This window comes from Sinohyriopsis cumingii, chromosome 6, assembly GCF_028554795.1.
Source record: "Sinohyriopsis cumingii isolate HCF-2022 chromosome 6, ASM2855479v2, whole genome shotgun sequence".
NCBI classification, from domain to species: domain Eukaryota; kingdom Metazoa; phylum Mollusca; class Bivalvia; order Unionida; family Unionidae; genus Sinohyriopsis; species Sinohyriopsis cumingii.
In genome coordinates this window covers 21,793,337-21,812,090 of record NC_142966.1, presented here as the reverse complement: position 1 = coordinate 21,812,090, position 18,754 = coordinate 21,793,337, and the positions used below count along the sequence as shown (strand labels likewise).

At 36.1% G+C, this 18,754-nt stretch overlaps 1 protein-coding gene across 6 annotated transcripts in view; it reads right to left on the bottom strand.

The window, feature by feature from the left end:
• LOC149796476 (intermembrane lipid transfer protein VPS13D-like) overlaps window positions 1–18,754 on the bottom strand; it is a 360,667-nt gene that overhangs the window by 204,193 nt on the left and 137,720 nt on the right. For 4 of the 6 annotated variants that reach the window (XM_089961181.1, XM_089961184.1, XM_089961183.1 and 1 more), the window contains exons 28-31: window positions 17,763–17,902; window positions 16,775–16,925; window positions 11,042–12,818; window positions 5,146–5,296 (exon numbers count right to left, since the gene is read on the bottom strand). In XM_089961181.1, the coding sequence (XP_089817307.1) occupies window positions 5,146–5,296; window positions 11,042–12,818; window positions 16,775–16,925; window positions 17,763–17,902 (2,219 nt within the window). The remainder of the gene's footprint in view (window positions 1–5,145; window positions 5,297–11,041; window positions 12,819–16,774; window positions 16,926–17,762; window positions 17,903–18,754) is intronic. The other 2 variants (XM_089961182.1, XM_089961187.1) reach the window with 1 other exon arrangement.

Sequence of the window (18,754 nt, the reverse complement as noted above, 5' to 3'; positions counted from 1 at the left end):
GATGATTCTTTATAATGGCTTGTTTTTTATATGAGCCAGATGTGCAGGTTCAGCATTTATGGATTAAGATGGAAAATCTGCATGCTTGTTTCAGCAGGAATGGAGAACACAATACTTCATTGTGAATCTCTGTCTCTTGGTTCTGGAGGTTGCTGATCCACGATTTTTCCCACTAGAATGGAACAGTCACAATTATTCTGTACTCAGAATCTATCACTTCAGAATGGGCTGGACAATCAATGGTGTTGGGAGCAAGGTCATATGTAAAAAGACTTTACCAGATCAGAGAAAGGTCATTGACTGACCAGGCTCTGAAATGAAGATGGGTGTTGACAGCTTGACATTTCACCTCATCAGAGAAAGTTCATCATGGGTTGACCTGAATATCTGCAGATTTTATGGAAGACTGAAAGATAAATGATCCATCCTATGAGAAATGCTTGATCCCATCTATACAGTGACCATACAGTGGTTCCCCTCTTGAATGCCTCCCCCCCGACCGACCAGTGGACACCCACTTTTTACGGCCAGAATCCATTGGAATCCATCGGCACTGATGAGTTTGTGTTCAAAAGTACCCCTCAAGAATGGCCACCACTCTAATGCAACCAGCAACCAGTATATTAGTACAACAATTTAAAATATTTCTAATACAAGTGGCCACAATTTATTTTAAATGTCCAGTACCAATAATTAATTCATATGATAAGGTGAGTAATCAGATTATCTCTACCAATACCTGTCTCCCAATGTCAGGTTTCCAATACTGAAAGAAGTGTTGGCTAAAATACATATAACTCTAAGATTAATATTATATCATTATTTATAAAAGATAATGTTTACAGGAAATGAGCTCAACAAATGTTGTGATCTGGTTTTGGGCTTCAAACAGGTGTAGAGTTGTTATCTGATGATTACAAGCAGATGTAATTGTCATAATCATAACATGGTCAGCACTGGCTAAATATAGATTTTGTGAATTAACACATGCACAACTTAACCCTGAACAAAACAGGTTACGACACAAAGACCAAAAAAATCATGTGATAGTACATGTATCGCTTCGTTTATCATGATCATCCAATCGACAAAAGTTTCAGCTTCATAATTAAATCGCAACATAGAAATAAATCATTACAAAACATATCATCACATGAATAGAGATGTATTACTTTCAAACAAAAACTTTTTTACTGATGCAATTTTCATGTTTTAAGGAACTGAGTAAACATAATGTTGTCACAGATTAGGAGAATCATCAGCAGCAATGGGAGAATAATGTATGTAGCAAGATTTAAATGATGTTTCTGAATGGTTTTGCAACATGCATAACAATACCCGACTCACATTTCATCCTTATATCAAGAATAGGAACTATTATTATTACTGCATGTTCAGCTGAAATAAGTCTATTCATAAGACAAGAAGAACTGTTTAATAATTAATGTTACTTTTAAGTGAAGAAATAAAAGGTCTGAAGTATGTAGCTTTCTTACTACCTACATTACATATAGTTTTCACAAAATATTTATTTCCCCTCTGGAAAGGCCATCCATCTTATAAGGCCACTTCCCCAGTGCAAAAGGGGTGGCTTTATAAGAAGGGGACCATTGCACTGGGATCACAAGTCTGAATAGAGCACAGCAGATCTGAAAATGCATTTGACAACAAAATGGAAATTTCCAATCAAGACTGCACAGATCTTTGGAACTGCAGTTGGAGGCTACTGATGACATCACATGTGTTGGTAGGAATCAGAAACATCCAATTCTAAATCACAACTCCTTCCATAATTGAAAAACATTCACTGCTGTTTTTATCTTCAAAATCTTTGTCTGTCTAGACCACTCCTGAGGGGACTAACATCTGCTCACTGAGGAGGGAAAGATATGGAAACCATAGGCAGTCATAGTGGCACATGTATCTGTAAATCAAAGATTTTCAGTGCCAAAACCTCATGTGGTCATAAGCTAAATGCAGAAAAATATGGAATATAGGTCATAATGAACCTTTTGCTTTAAGACTGTGGTATTAGCAGATATGCATATCGTATCATGATTAGAGCATGTACAATCATGAGAAATGAACATCAAACTAAATATTTAACCAAAATCAGTGAAGTATAAAATAATGTAGAAATTACCAACTCATGAATCATGGAGTAGTGATCATAAAGAAGCATCCCCAATTCCAGGGTTTTATAAAGAACATTATGCACAGAGCATACCCAAAATCGATATGGTCAAGATTAAAATGCAACAACATAAGCCAGTCATATGAACAATATAGGGCAGTTCCCTTTAATGGTATGGGTATGGTACAGGGAAGATGTATAGAATATACTTTTATGGTATGGGTATGGTACAAGGAAGATGTATAAAATATACTTTAATGAGTAGAGGAGATCAACCAGATGAGGCACCATCTCATAATGGTTCTTTCAGACAAAACAGTGTCAAACTATTGGCCGCTCGCTAATGATTAATTTATTTATTTAGACTGACCACTGTATGTGGATGGTAAGTTGTTGTTGTTGTTGTTGTTGCTGTTGTAGGGTTTAACGCCATTTTTGAGCACACAATAGGCTATACATGGCAGCCAGTATCAATGGTGGAGGAAGAACCCGGGAAAACCCCGGAAGGAACCACCTACCCACAAGAAGCTACTGGCAAGCTTTCTCACATACCCACATTGGCTGAATCCAAGACTCGAACCGGCGCAGACAGAGGTGAGATGGCAGTGATCCGTAACAGAGAGTGCTTTAGACCACTCGGGGCCCCTAGATGGTAAGTAAAATCTCTCTTCATTTCACTCATATAATTAAATCCGACAAAACACATTTCTGTAGTAATCCATGTTAGAACAAAACAACTGTTCACCCTTTTAAATTCTGACACATGCATGGAAGGGAGCATATTGCTCAGCTACCAGAAATGTTAACAGATAATATTTTAAAAAATCAGAGATCTATTTGTTGGTCTATCCAATGGTCATGCTATTGGAACTTCCAGCTACAAACGACCAACCTTTGAAGGCAGGAACAGTAACTACTACAATGGACCAAACGATGGCAAATTCCTTTTTTTTTATAAAAATGTATCCAGAAAAATGTTTTGCTGAAACTTCAAAGAAAACTAATTATCTCTGAAGCACTGATTGTTCTATATAAATACAGAGCAAATTGAAAATACATTCAGCCTCGGACGATGTTCTACAATTATTTGACGTTGCTCCTGCAATAAGAAATGAGCATTTGCTAGGTCCTTTATAGCTGCGCTTTAATGGTGACTTCAATAACACATGCACCCTTAAACAAATAAAGCCAACTAAACTACAATCTCCAATAAAGAAGCACCATTGATCAAAGGAATTCAGCAAAAAACTTTTAAAAAAGCAACGGAATCTGATGGATTGCTTCATTTTCCAAAGTGACTGGAACATGCTTATTGTGCTGTGAAAGTTTCCTTTATGCAGGAAAAAAAGTGTAGGCCTACGATCACTACCAACGGTGGCATAAAAAAGCAAATTAAATTTCCAATCTTTTGAAACCATAGGTTTCTGGCTGTCAAGTTAACTGAAGATAGGGTATCTTGCAAAGATGTTTGTTAAACATTATAATTTGTTCATGTTTTCATATCCCTATGAATAACGTTATTCCCTGGGTAGCCTCAGCAAGATGATAGCTGTCACCAGCTGATCAAAATCTAGGCCAATTTAAGTACATATACATGTAGCATGTAGACAAATACAGCCATTTGCTACAGGCGACAACATCATAGTGAATTGCTTTGTGACTATTGGACATGGATCAAACAAGGAGTACCATTTTTTATATATATATGTTATTTGTGTTTCCTAATGAGAAGTTACTGAAAACGAATTTTTTAACATGTGATCTACACTCAAATACATGTAAAGTACTTAATGGATTATGGAATCTAAAACACAAATGTATGTTGCAATATACAAGTGTATTTCAGATTAGTCTGTCTTCACTGAATCAAAAGCACATACTTTTGCGCTTCTTTATTACCACCACCACCCCAGCCATTTTTTAGGTACATGCGTCATTTTCTTCAGCTGACTTGTTTGGTTATAACATGGTTCAGTCTATAACAGTCAGGTTCTATGGACCCCAACCACCATGTTATAGCAATGTCACAATAGGTGTGGTGTGTGTGTGTATATATATATATATATATATATATATATATATATATATATATATATATATATATATATATATATATATATATATATAGCCGATCTAAACAAAAACAATTAACCATGAACGTGCAACTACTGTACACATTTGTAACAATTTCACCTACTCAGCCCCCTCCCTTTGGATAGGTACTATGAAACCCATTCAAGTTAGAACCCAGGAAGAAAGAATGGTTATTATTATTTAAGGGTGTAAATAAGCCTTTTGCTTTTATCAATGTGGACACCAATGCAAATGCCAGGAAGAGAGCAATAGTTTAACTCTACTTTGCAGAGCTAATCTGATAAATGGCACAAAAAAGCATGGAAAAGATCTAATTACTGAGAATAAAGTATCACTTACTTGAAATGCAGTTAGGTCAAATACAGAAGTTTATTTTCAGTACTACTGACCATTGTAGTAGATAAATACACAAGCTAGAACATAGTGTAGCACATCATAAATCTTGAACATTGTATATCTCAATGTAAAATACTCTAGATCTATGGTTCCCAACCCTTTTTGACAGTGACCCTAAAAAAAGTTAACAAAGCCTCACCACCTTATTTCCACATTTTCAAAAGTTTTGTCACCCTTAAAAAAGAATCCTGCAGACCCATCATGACCCTCCAGAATATCCTTATGACCCTAATTTGGGTTGTGACATGGGGATTGGGAACCACTTCTCCAGAATAAAGTGTATCTCAAGGCAAAATTCTCTAGACAGTGTACCTACGGGTAACTCTTGAACATAGGATTCCTTCAAGTAAAATACTCCAATACAAAAGCATACCACAAATCAATAGAGTACACCTCTACATCAAATATTCTAGAACAAAGTTTACCTCTAGGTAAAATACTCTTTAAAATAATATATCATAATAAAAAATAATCCTGAACATCGTTTAACACAAGGTAAAATACTCTTCAACAGAATGTACCTGTTTGTACTTAGTGTAGTACTCTGGGGAGGCCTTGTCCACAAGCAAAACATTTACATGCACTAGATTCTCATCCTCTCCATGTCTTGACTTCACTTCCTCAGTCGTATGTCTGGGCTTATATTGTGGTGTACTGGGATAGTCTGGTCTTCTAAGATATAGAGAATTTAAAATCAGCACTTATCTTGGGTAGAATCACTGCTGTTCATGGAAGTGATTTTTAATACATGCTTAATATCAAAGCTGGCAATTTTTGTCAATGTATTCAAAATGCTTTAGGAACAACTTCACCAATACTAGCATTTGTGTTATTGGAGTTATCTAGGCTTTGCACCAAAATCTTTATGCACAAAAACTTGAATAATTGATCCTTATATGCACTATGATCCCAGAGTTTATTTTCACTGGCATGACAGGTTATTTTGTAACTGTTAAAAATGCACCAACATCAATGCCTTCAAGAGTAAAGTAAAAACAGAAACTAATAACTAATTAATCAGACTGTCTCTATGAAGCATATTATAACCTCCAGCAGCTAATGTAAGCATTAATTATTAAAACAGATTCTGAATCAATTTTAAAATCATTGTTTTTCATTTCTGCTGCAGGAGCATCTTCGTTAGCCAAGGTTCCGATATGCTGACCTATCTACACCTTGGCGGATCAATAAGATATTTCAGTGCATTGTCCCAGCAACATCCAATGGATATTAGGAGTTATCTCCCTTTGTATGTAATGCCAACTAACCAATACTGTGCAACAGAGGTGCATTGTACATCAGCCAAAAAATGCTGGAGACAATCAATGTCAAAAGATACTTTGTCAGTTTAACATTGAAAGTGTTGACTATGTACCAGAGAGAAGCCATAACAGGTATTTAAGGGAAAGAATGTAGTTGTGCAAATACCAACACAGACTGGCAGTGGAAAACTGTTTATTTTTATTTCATTCTAATTGTGTGCTTCAAATTTGAACACCATGATTCTGACTGGATGCAATGACTGCATCCAATGAAATTCAGACATGAAACACTCTAACATATGACTGATCCACCAAGGTGTAGATAGTTTAACGTATCAGTACCTTGACCAGCGAAGATGCTGCAGGAGTATTACAATTCTCCACCACCAGAAGCCAGGTTTACCTGGTTACAATTGCAGCCTTTGAGTAACCTTGGAGACACAGCCATTGAGAAAAGTGTATCTCATGCATCACTAAAAACTTCAAGTGGCCACTAAACAAATAGGCCTCACATAGAACTCACACAAAATGCTTTCACTATATACACTAAACACTGAGGCCTCACACAAAATGCACCCAGTACATAGACAATACTAGATTTGTGTTTTGTTCTGAATGGGTGGAAAGAATGAGTTTGATTTGCCATATGACTATGTCAAGGTCGTTGGGCTGAGATGTATGTTGCTAAGCTGAAGTTTTTCCCCCCAACTCAGAATAAAACACTTACATGGTGTTGTACTTATTACATATCCCCATTATATTCATACATTCTTTAAGAACTCAAATTTTAGTGTCCTTGGAACCTGAAGGTCATGAGGCACAAGATGGTAAGCTTCTTTAACTACTTTGTTAAAAAATCAGATCGCTTCCTCCTATGCTGCCTTGACTGAGCAGGGAACCACAAACACCTTGTTTTTCTCTGCATCAAACTCATCAGAATCAATGCGGAGAGATGGGATGTATTTATCCAGCTCTTGCTTTTGGTAGGCAGAACTATGTGACTCAATGTCTCTCTGTTGTGAGGGGGGGAGACTTTTAGGGGTAAGAGTTACCTCAACTAACAAGGGACAGTCTCTACTGGTAGGCACAGCAGGAGGGCTAGAGCAACTCTCAACCCTGTCTGGATGATTGGGGAAAGATCTGACTGCTCTCTATTTTGACCCCACTTCTTTAGATTTTGAACAAAGGAAAAAGCTGATTTTTTAGTAACTTTACTCTGAGAATACATAAAAGTTAGGAGAAATATTATGCTACCTCTTGAATCTAATGATCACAGAAGGAGACACAAATTTTCTTCTTCCCATTTATGTATCATAGAGGCAAGGAATCTCTTCCCAATCCTTCTCATTAACTTCATGGCAGCTAGTTCTTTGCTCTTTTTGGCTTGAGAGTGATAGCTCAATGAGAATACTCACATTTGGAGTAATATGTGGGAGGATTGTATAGTAATGTGACTGGGTTAAGTATTCTCAGAGTAACAATATTTGCTTTCTCTTCTGAATTCATTCTCTGACCCCATTAACATTAAGAAAATAATAGGAGGAGAAAATGCTAAGCATACTACCTTACCATGGGCACCATTCATGAGAAGAATAACTGGATTGCCTATATGAAATAAAACCTGCTCTCCAAACATGAGAGCAGCACAATTGATGGTCATGTAACCTATGATGACCATACATGGATAGGAAGAAAATACTAATTCTTCTCACTTGACCGGCATCAAATGGCCTATTGGTCATGTGGGTCACATACCACCTGAATGCAGTCTTATCTCTTTGACGGAAGAAATGACAACTCAAGAAGATTGACTATGCATCATGTCTCAAATCAAAACATTATATTTGAACAATAGTACTGCAGACCGCTCTGATCAGTGGAAATCTTCATGAAGCATATTACTCACTTCAGCCACAGGTTATATACTCTTTCCACAAAAATATCAGATATCATGGAGTGGTTGCCTTGAATAGTAATTGGAGATAGCACATTCTTCTCAAAAAGTTGGAGACAAAAAGTGAATCAATTGCAGGGTTAAGGCTTTCAAAAAAATAATGCTGTTTAACATTTTGCCAGTTCCTGGAATTGATTTTGCTACCGAAACCATGTAGGAGTTGGACAGCCATAGGCTTAAAAACTCCTCCCATATGTTTAATAATGCATGCATGGCCCAGGCTTCAGCGTGACAATGGTGGGCAGTTTGTAATAGGTGCATCACTGGTACATCTAACATGGAAGATGTTGCAACAATATATTACACATAAGCTTACAGGTGGCATAAATAAAAATCTACCTACCTTGTAAAACAGTGAAGTCATCATATTCACTGCTGTATTATTTAAACAGGGATGCTGCCAGGAATTTACATAAGAAGAAGAGGTCCCCCCACCTGTCTTCATGGGGGTTGGGGGTTGGAAGGACAATGCTGACTGGGATCTGATGGGTGGCATTATTAAAAGGTACTATGCATGCATAACTAATTCAACACAAGCAATTAATGATTTTATATCACTTCCTTGACAATAAATTTATAAAGTACATGCACACTCAGTTTAGTTCGCTGAGGTGGCAAATATTCTCTGCTTCACTCTACTTCTTCAAAGCTTCTAAAAATGGGAAATGGTCAAACCCTGTTGTATCTGAATAGTCATCAGTTTTATTGACTTTCTGATGTTAAGAGCAGTGTGAATTCTGTTGTGTGAACTAAATCGCATAATTTTCCACAACTCGATCATGTTGGCCCTAGGATCACAACTTTTGTAAGGCTATATACAGCCAAGGTTACCCTGTACAAATATTTTAATTTGTAAATGGATTATCTTTCTTATATCCTCAAAAGAAAACACATTAAATCCCGCCTTTTTTAATCTTTTCTTAACCAATTGTAGGTCTTGGCATTTCAGTTAGTTTTCCTTCTTTTTCTCAGCCTCCAGTTCCATTTGCTGTGCAAAAGGTGCTGGCTATTTCTGTGTCATCGGGTTGTGCAATGTCTTCAGTTTGTATTGGAACATGACAGCTTTCCCCTTATACTATAGCATCAACCTTATCAGACGATCTCACCGTAAAAAATTTAGTTATCTTCCATTTGGACATTTATACAACTCGTTACCTGTTACACTATACAACTCTATTATGGCTCATCAATGGATCAATTCGCTATATCCCTCTAGGAGACAATTAAATCAGAACCCCTTGCCAAAGATCTCAATCATACCAATGCTTGTATTCAAACACTAAATCTACCTTAGTATAGCTTGATTAAGATCACTGGCAAAATCGATGAACAAGACTTATCTGACATGCCATTATTTTTACTTGTTGTCTTAAAAAGGAAACAAAAACAATTACATTGCGCATGGAATACAACAATTTGCAGGAACTGCAAATAATTTGCACTACCTTTCCCCAATTGGTTTAAACATGTTTCACGACTCATGGTTTTCGTTGCAAGAGCCCGCAATCTTGTGGCCTAGCAACATCTCTGTTTATATCTAAAGTCTGAAGCTCTGTGGTAAATGTGTCCAGATGTGTCTGAAAACAGCATGATGAAAATGTGTCATTGGCACCTGGTGTTCAGAACAGCATGCCTCAGAAATGCCCAGATTGCAACTTGTCTCTAACAGTGTGATACTTCCTTCACCATCACTGACTAAAGCAGTAGACTGAAGGAAGATGTTCATTCTCATCTTCCAAATCCACTACAACCTTGACATTGAAGGCTTAGCTCACATTTGTTGATGGTGGGCATTGATAAGTTGGTAACACATGTATTTCCATGGCACTACTTTAAAGCTGAAATCAGTATGTTCCACTATGGGATCTGATATGCTAAGACATCAAGCTTATCCCTGCACTTACTGTACTACCTTCATGCCCATGCAGAACATTCCCAAAACCCTGGACTTGGCACTGCCATAATCTTTAAGTGTGTCATGGCATCTCATTAACAGATGAGCCATGAGCAAATTACTTGCCAGTCAAATTGGTGTTAAGACAAATTCCACATCTTGTCTTGCTAGTATCAATAGCTACAGAGTGTACCAGATGGCTGCCAGGGCAGTTGGCTCAGCTGCTGGCAAGAGGGTATGCACAGCTGTTCACTGGGCAGTCAGCTATGGCTCCAGCAATGTATGCACTAACTGCACACTCACCATCAGTGCTGCTTAATAGAAAGTGTCACACATTTATTTTACCTAAGTGAGATCAGCAAATGAAATATCATTTGACAGTTCTTCTTGTCCATCACTATTCCATTAGTTGGCAACCCCTGACCAGAAAAGTATGCATTATGTTTTCTTTAAAAATCCAATATTATTAATCCTGTGTCTTAACTGTCAGGTAACTTTACAACTTCCATGTGGGATTCTAAGCCATTATCCCACAAGTCAATATTGCATAAAACACCTGTGATAGGCCTGATTATTTAAAATACCATATTACTTTAGCTAAAGTTAGCCAACAGAAACAACTATCACAAAGACCAAGAAGAAAGCATAATACATGATCATATGCATTCAGCATTGGCAGGACAAAGAGGAAAGAAGCTATCATGTTTTGGTATGCTGACTAAAGGCAAATATTCACAAGTTTTGTTTCTTTAAGGGATTATCCTAACAGGCTGGTAGTATGATCTGTGATTACTTAATCGGATAGAGAATTGCAGACATGAGGATTTGTGTAGCCTTAACCAACTGCAATCACCCAAAACTCGACTAATGCTGGACAATTTAATGATCAACCGTTCGGAAAATATATCAAATTTAACTATAACTATTAATACAATAATTTTTTAAAATATGCAGTAATGCTAAAACTGAGTCAAGAACCATAGCCACCTAGTGGTGGTAAAGGATGTTAATGAAAAGGGGTGGGAAGAGTTTCTTTTGCCAACATGGTATATAGATGGGAAAGGCAAAGCAAAAGTTAGTATTTCTGTGACTGCTGGATTTCAGAGGTAGCGCAGTTTCTCTCCTATCTTATACAGGATCAAGGAAGATATGTAATGGAAAAAATTACCTTTGTGGTGCTAAAAAAACATATTCACCATAGGTTGAAAATATGTTTTCAGTTAACTAAACACTAATGTAGAATGCTGCAAGCAAAGTATTTTATAACGAGGAGACCTAATTTACAAAACCGGAACCTCATTATTAACCTGGCTGAATGTTTGTTGCTGAAACTTTGCTGGGTCAGCTTAGGTCTTAGTGTTGACATGCCTTCAAGATCATTATGGAAGCTGGATGGCAGAGATGATGGCATAATTGGAACTGGGGCTAAAATCATGCTCTCAGGGCAAGATGATGATAAAAATATTTTTGGCTTTCTATGGATCTCTTGCTCCTCTCTGATTGGTGCCTTTGATACCATGATTTGCCTGTGTGGTGAAGACTGTTCTTCTAGAAGATCATCCATGACAAGAGACTTCAGGGACAGCTCAAAGCTGGTTGTGGCAGGATGGTTTTTATAGTAGTTTAGTGAAAATTCATGCAAATTCAAATCAACCAGACCTTGCTCTCCCTCACCAAAGTCTCCTCTCATCTCCACTTTGAAAAGTGGAACCTCAAATTTCAATTTCTTTGTAATGAATTTAGACTGTGAAGTATTACTTTTTGACCTTGTAGTTGACCCAATGCTGAAGTCTGAACTATTTAGATCTTTCAACCCTAGTGAGCTTCCTTCAAGGGAGGTAACTCTAACTGAGTCTGTTTTCCCATCAACAACATTTGCATTTATATTTCCTAAATTCACTTTAAAGTCCTGTGGTTCTGTGTAAGAAATATTCTCAACAGTTTGAAGAATTTGTTCATAAACCTGTTTAGATAAGACAATATTTAATGGGGTAGCAATCCTGGCACGGAAATCCAAAATAAGCTGAGAATCTTGTCCTTGGAATGATTCATTTGGGTTAACTGATGTTGATTCTTCAGACAAAGGAAAGTCATTTACTGTATCAAGATTAATAACTTTCACATCTGGGGCTATATGGTCAATCGTTACCTCAATTTTTGTGTCATGTACAATTGGCACTCCATTCACACAACTAATTGACATCTGTCTTTGAAGGTTAAGAAAAGAGGATCCCACATTCTCACAATTGTCAAGATTGAGCGAATATAAATTCATGTTTCTCACCATCACAAAGACTCTATTTTTCTCCTGGTCATGCATAAGTACACTATCCTGGAATTCCCTTAAATTATGACTAGAGGAGTTAGATAATGAAATCTCACCCAAATGTCCCATTAGAACTTCTGAACTAACAGGGCTTCTTGGGAAAACAATCACAGGGCTTTCTAGATGGGCCTTTAAAACAATGCATCTTTTTGTATGAAATTCATCATCATCCATATTATCTTCTAGACGTGTACTTTTGTTCAAACATTCTGTCTCAAAGGTTTCATCCTTTAAATGAACTTGACTGGTTCCTAACCCATCCAGACTGTTTGTACTACAATGGAATGTTTTGTGACCAAACATTTGTTGCTTAGCAACTAATCCTTTGGCAACCTCAGTAGCAGCATTTTTAATGGAATCAGCTACTGAGGTCATATAGACCTTGAACTCTGATACACACTGAGACAATTCGTGTATCAGTCTAGCTGAGTGAGTATAACATAATGAAGCCATCTTTAGTTTTACTTTTACGGTATCTGTGATGCTTTCAGCATCTGAAATATTACTGAAAACATCCACTCTTTCAAATCGTGGTTTGGTGAGCTTGAGAGAAAATGCTTTATGCTCCACTTCCGAATCATCCAGTAACACAGATTCTGAAGCTGTCTTAAACATATCAATAGGGGAATTAGTTTGTGCAGACTTTACACCAGATGTGTCTTGTCCCAGGCTGAAAACTATGTGATGTTTTTGACCTTCTGGCGTGATGTCAAACACATGGAATCCATCTAATGATCCATCCATTTTGATTTCATTGTCTGAAATATAATAAAGAAGTGAATTCAGTGATATTTTATCCCCTGAAAGATGAGTTTCTTGTTCCAGTTCTATGGGCATAGAAGTAAAAGTGCAGAACAAGGCCATAAGATAGAGCAAGTGCACCATGGTTCATCCCTGACTCTCCAATAGATTGTAAAATATAAAGCAGAAACAAAAGATACACCTGTAACTTTGATCTTGAAGATAAGCACCCGATGTGGAATGCATCTAACCTCATGGTGATAATATACCAATATACCAAAGTTAATCATTTATCTTCAACATCTATGGTGCCAGTATAAAATCCAACTATATGGTGCAAGATTAAATTACAATAATGGCTATATGGTGCCAATTTAAAGTACAATAATGCCTATATGGTGCCAATTTAAAGTACAATAATGCCTATATGGTGCCAGTTTAAATTACAATAATGGCTATATAGTGCCAGATAAAAGTACAATAATGAATATGTGGTGCCAGTTTAAAGTACAAAAATAACAACTATGGTGCCAGTTTAAAGTACAATAATGACTATATGGTGCCAGATTAAATTACAATAATAGCAATATGATGCCAGATTAAATGATAATAATGGCTATATGATACCAGTTAAAAGCACAATAATGGCTATATGGTGCCAGTTTAAAGTACAATAATGCCTAATTGTGCCAATTTAAAGTAAAACAATGACTATATGGTGCCAGTTTAAAGTATAATAATGCCTAATTGTGCCAATTTAAAGTAAAACAATGACTATATGGTGCCAGTTTAAAGTTGTTGTTGTTGTTGTTGTAGGGTTTAATGCCATTTTTCAGCACACGATAGGCTATACATGGCGGCCAGTATTAATGGTGGAGGAAGAACCCGGGAAAACCCCGGAAAGAACCACTGACGCCAGTTTAAAGTAAAATAATGCCTAATTGTGCCAATTTAAAGTAAAACAATGACTATATAGTGCCAGTTTAAAGTACAATAATGCTTATATAGTGACTGTTTAAAGTACAATGATGCCTGTATGGTGACAGTTTAAAGTACAATAATGACTAATTGTGCCAGTTTAAAGTAAAACAATGACTATATAGTGCCCGTTTAAAGTACAATAATGCCTATATGGTGCCAGTTTAAATTACAATAATGCCTATATGGTTCCTGTTTTTTAAAGTACAATAATGCCTGTATGGTGACAGTTTAAAGTACAATAATGCCTAATTGTGCCAGTTTAAAGTAAAACAATGACTATATAGTGCCCGTTTAAAGTACAATAATGCCTATATTGTGCCAGTTTAAATTACAATAATGCCTATATGGTATAATAATGGCTGTATAGTGCCAATTGAAAGTACAAAAATGCCTATATGGTGACAGTTTAAAGTACAATAATGCCTATATGTGCCCGTTTAAAGTACAATAATGGCTATATGGAGCCAGTTTAAATTACAATAATGGCAATATGGAGCCAGTTTAAAGTACAATAATGCTTGTATGGTGCCAGATTAAATTACAATAATGGCAATATGGAGCCAGTTTAAAGTACAAAAATGACTGTATGGTGCCAGATTAAATTACAATAATGGCAATAAGGTACCAGATTAAATTACTATAATGGCTATATGGTGCCAGTTTAAAGTACAATAATGACTATATGGTGCCAGTTTAAAGTACAATAATTAGTAAATTGTGCCAGTTTAAAAATGGCTATATGTTGGCAGTTTAAAGTACAATAATTGCCTGTATAGTGCCTGTTTAAAGTAAAATAATGCCTATATGGTGGTAGTTTAAAGTACAATAATGACTATATAGTGCCAATTTAAAGTACAATAATGACTACATGGTGTCAGTTTAAAGTACAATAATGACTATATAGTGCCAATTTAAAGTACAATAATGACTATATAGTGCCAATTTAAAGTACAATAATGACTATATAGTGCCAATTTAAAGTACAATAATGACTATATAGTGCCAATTTAAAGTACAATAATGACTATATAGTGCCAATTTAAAGTACAATAATGCCTATATGGTGGTAGTTTAAAGTACAATAATAACTACATGGTGTCAGTTTAAAGTACAATAATGACTATATAGTGCCAATTTAAAGTACAATAATGACTATATAGTGCCAATTTAAAGTACAATAATGACTATATAGTGCCAATTTAAAGTACAATAATGACTATATAGTGCCAATTTAAAGTACAATAATGACTATATGAGGCCAATTAGAAGCAAAATCCTAAAAGTGTAATAAGAAAAAATAGCATGAAAAAATGTCAGGGAAATAAATGCTTCAAAATAAATATAAACATGAAGTACTATAAGGTCACTTACAAATGGTAATGATTTTAAATGTTCTGTAAAATGTATGTACAATACAAATATGAAGATAGAAATAATAAAATCCTTGAAAATATTTTGGGTCAAAATTTGCTAAATAAATTACATACCCTCCAAAAATTTAAGATTTTCTTGGATGGTATGGCATAATAAAGCTCTATTATTGGGTTCTCACACAAAAAGCATCTATCTCATAGAGTGGAAGTCAATACACTTGACAAGAATAAAAAGGCCCCAAAATATGTGTGTGTGTGTGTGTGTGTGTGTGATTTGGAATTTTAGCATAGCTTTAAAAAAAATTCAGTCATATCACTACATAGTCTGCAGTGTGACAGTTTATAGTGATGTCTAGTACTGGGGCAACATGCCACAAACATGTAGCATGATGTCCCACCCAGTCACATTATCCTGACACCAGGTCGACCAGTCCTAACACTAACCTCTTAATGCTGAGTGCCAATCAAGGCAGCTGTCAGTACCATTTTTAGAAGTCTTTGGTATGACTTGGCTGGGGGATCGAACCCATGACCTTCAGCATCCAAGGTGGACACCCTAACCACTAGGCCACCAGAGCAGTCTCCCAAGAATGTGAACATGAAGATAAGACTCACACTGCTAATAATGATATACAAGTATAACATTTTTCAGCACTTGATCTCAAATAGCTCTTAAGTTATAGGGAGGAATGGAAAGTGTGATGGAAAATTTATTATATACTGACCTATGACCTTAACCCTGAAAATAGGACTCTCCTCCACCCTTGAAATACAAGAGACATTTTCTAATGACAATGGTTATCATGTTTCATCTCTAAAGCCAAATGGCACTAAAGCTGAAATGGTTCTGAAGCCAAAATGTCCCTAAAGGGCTCCTAAGCTAATAGGGCTCTAAATTTGAAAGAAAAAGTTATGGAAAACTTAAAATACTGACAACTTCAAATTATTGTGCAGGTCTGGAGCAAAAATTAAAACTGGATGAATGGATGGACATCATAACAGTGGTTCCCTTTACACACATTTGCAAATCAAAACATTTGATGCACATTTTTTGTAGCCAGGTGTATTTTTTTTTGTTGAAAGGAATGTGGAGGGCATAGCATGGCATCATGACTGCTTCAATTGTAGGCATTGTTATGACAGAGTAGCTTCCCTGTCTCATGAGCTCTCATGGGATTTCCGTCAGGTTCAAAAATGTCATCCAGACAACTGAATTTCAATGATTTTCCAAGCAGAAAATTATTTCCTGATGAAAACTTCTTGTTGTTGTTGTGGGGTTTAACGCCAGTTTTCAGCACATGATAGGCTATACATGGCGTCCAGTATTAATGGTGAAGGAAGAACCCGGGAAAACCCTGGAAAGAACCAACGACCCACGAGAAGCTACTGGCAAGTTTTCTCACATACCCACATTGGCTGAATCCGAGACTCGAACCCACGCAGACAGAGGTGAGATGGCAGTGATCCGTGACGGAGAGCGCTTTAGACCACTCGTCCACTTGGGGCCCCCCCGATGAAAACTATGAGTACTAATAATCACCAGTCTAAAATAAGTAAACAAGTGCTGTACGTTTTAAAAAAAAGTATAAAGTGAAAATTGGAGATTTATTCATATGTACCTATTGAGGCCCTAAGTCTGGCTCCACACAATGTTGCTGTGGCAACTTTCCTTGCCATCTTTAATCCTTGGGAGTCCTCCTGAATTCTCATCATTAACACACTGAGTCGATTAAAGTCGGCAGTCACCTCTATCCTACTATTTCCCCGAGGCTGGAAAAAAGATTGTTAGCAAATAAGTATGGACTAGATACCATATATTTAAACACATATACCCCCTACCACTGCCCAAACATTGACACAAATGCCATATTAAACCAAAGAGATGAGATGATGTATGGACAGACAAGAGTAACAATAAACACCCTGCCACATTCAAGGTGGGGTATCAAATGTTTAAAAAAATGACATCAATAATACTTTAGAAGTCTTTAATAAAAAAAGTAAATTGATTAGTGTCAAATAATCAACATTCTCAGTGACCAATATGTCAACATCAAAAGTGAGTCAATGAAAAATAAAATAATATTAACCATTCTTGCTGGTAACTTTAAATATCAGGACACAAAAAATAACTTTTCTCTCTCTGTGGATAATTTATTTACTAATGAAAATAATAATTTGATCCAAATATCTTGTCAAAAACATTATTATCTCCAATCTAGTCTAGAAAATTTATATTTCTTTTGTCCAGATTGTGTATTAATAGGCCCTGTAATTTCAATGAAATTGAGCTGGTTAAACAGGGTTACATAATACCCTTGCATGACAAAAACATGATGTTTTAGTATTTCTTTATGTTAGGGAGATAGCCCAGGATAGATGGACAAATAAGCAGACTCTTTACAGACATATGGCCTTACAGACAGTTACAAATTTAGATGGTAGGGGTGAGGATGGGAGGGATTGGGTTGGGGTAAAAATATTAATATATGGGTATCCAGATGGAACTCATTTTTAAAAAAAATAAAAATGGACAGAACAATGTTATAAAAAGTTTGCATGCTTTTATATCAAGTATTATGTTTTGGAGGAAGAAAACAACTTAACCTGGATTGGTCCTGACAAAATTCTCTCTCTTTCATTGGTTGTTGATGTAGCCAACAAAGCTTTAGAAGAATGAGTCCTCTTAGAACTGGGTACAGCCATCTTTAGAAAACTTACAATTTCCACAACAGTCTCTTGATTGGCTGTAAAATTTATAAAAAATTACATGTTAATGGTAAATGTACCACATAACAGGGGTAGACAAATCAATAATATGAATGGCAGTCTGACCATCGACCAAAAGGGTAAATTTTTGGTACCACACATTTTCAATAAGGGTTCCTGCACCAAAATGGTTTTTATTTTTTATGAGTTATCCAGATTTTAAGCAGAAAATGACAAATTTAAAGTGTCACTTTTTAAGTCTGACACTGATTAAAGACACAATACTGTGTGCAAAAATCAAGGTTGCAGTAGAAAAATAGCACCTTTTCTCTAACAAAATGTTTAGTTTACCTTTTTATTATCAAATTCTAGAACATTTTCTGACAAAAAGTAATTTTCATAGAGGTTTCCAGGACCGTTTCATTGAATCTGAATTCCAGTTGGATTCCAAGACCTTCTTAAAAATCTAAATGGTGTGGTAAGAAATTTGGGGGAGGTGGGGGATTCAATAACCATTTCAGCTTGTTGACAAATAATGATGACTGAAGAATGCCCAATTTGGTTTCTTGAGTTCTTCCTCCACCAAATATACTGGATGCCATGTATAGCCTATGATGTACTGAAACATGGCATTAAAATCCCTGATCATTTCATCAAACAAAAATAACCACATGCTAACCACCTGTAGCATTCCTTGGCTACCACTGCTCTTCAACCGACTGAAATAGCACAACAGAATTTGAAAAACTCAACTTGTTTCTCCTTGGAGATACTTCAGTAAGGAAAAAGGAATTATATTATGTACAGCAAAACCATAGCAGTTAGACATTACTCTGTGCAACAATGTCAATATGGGCCACCAACTAGTAAGATATTCTTAAAAACTTTTT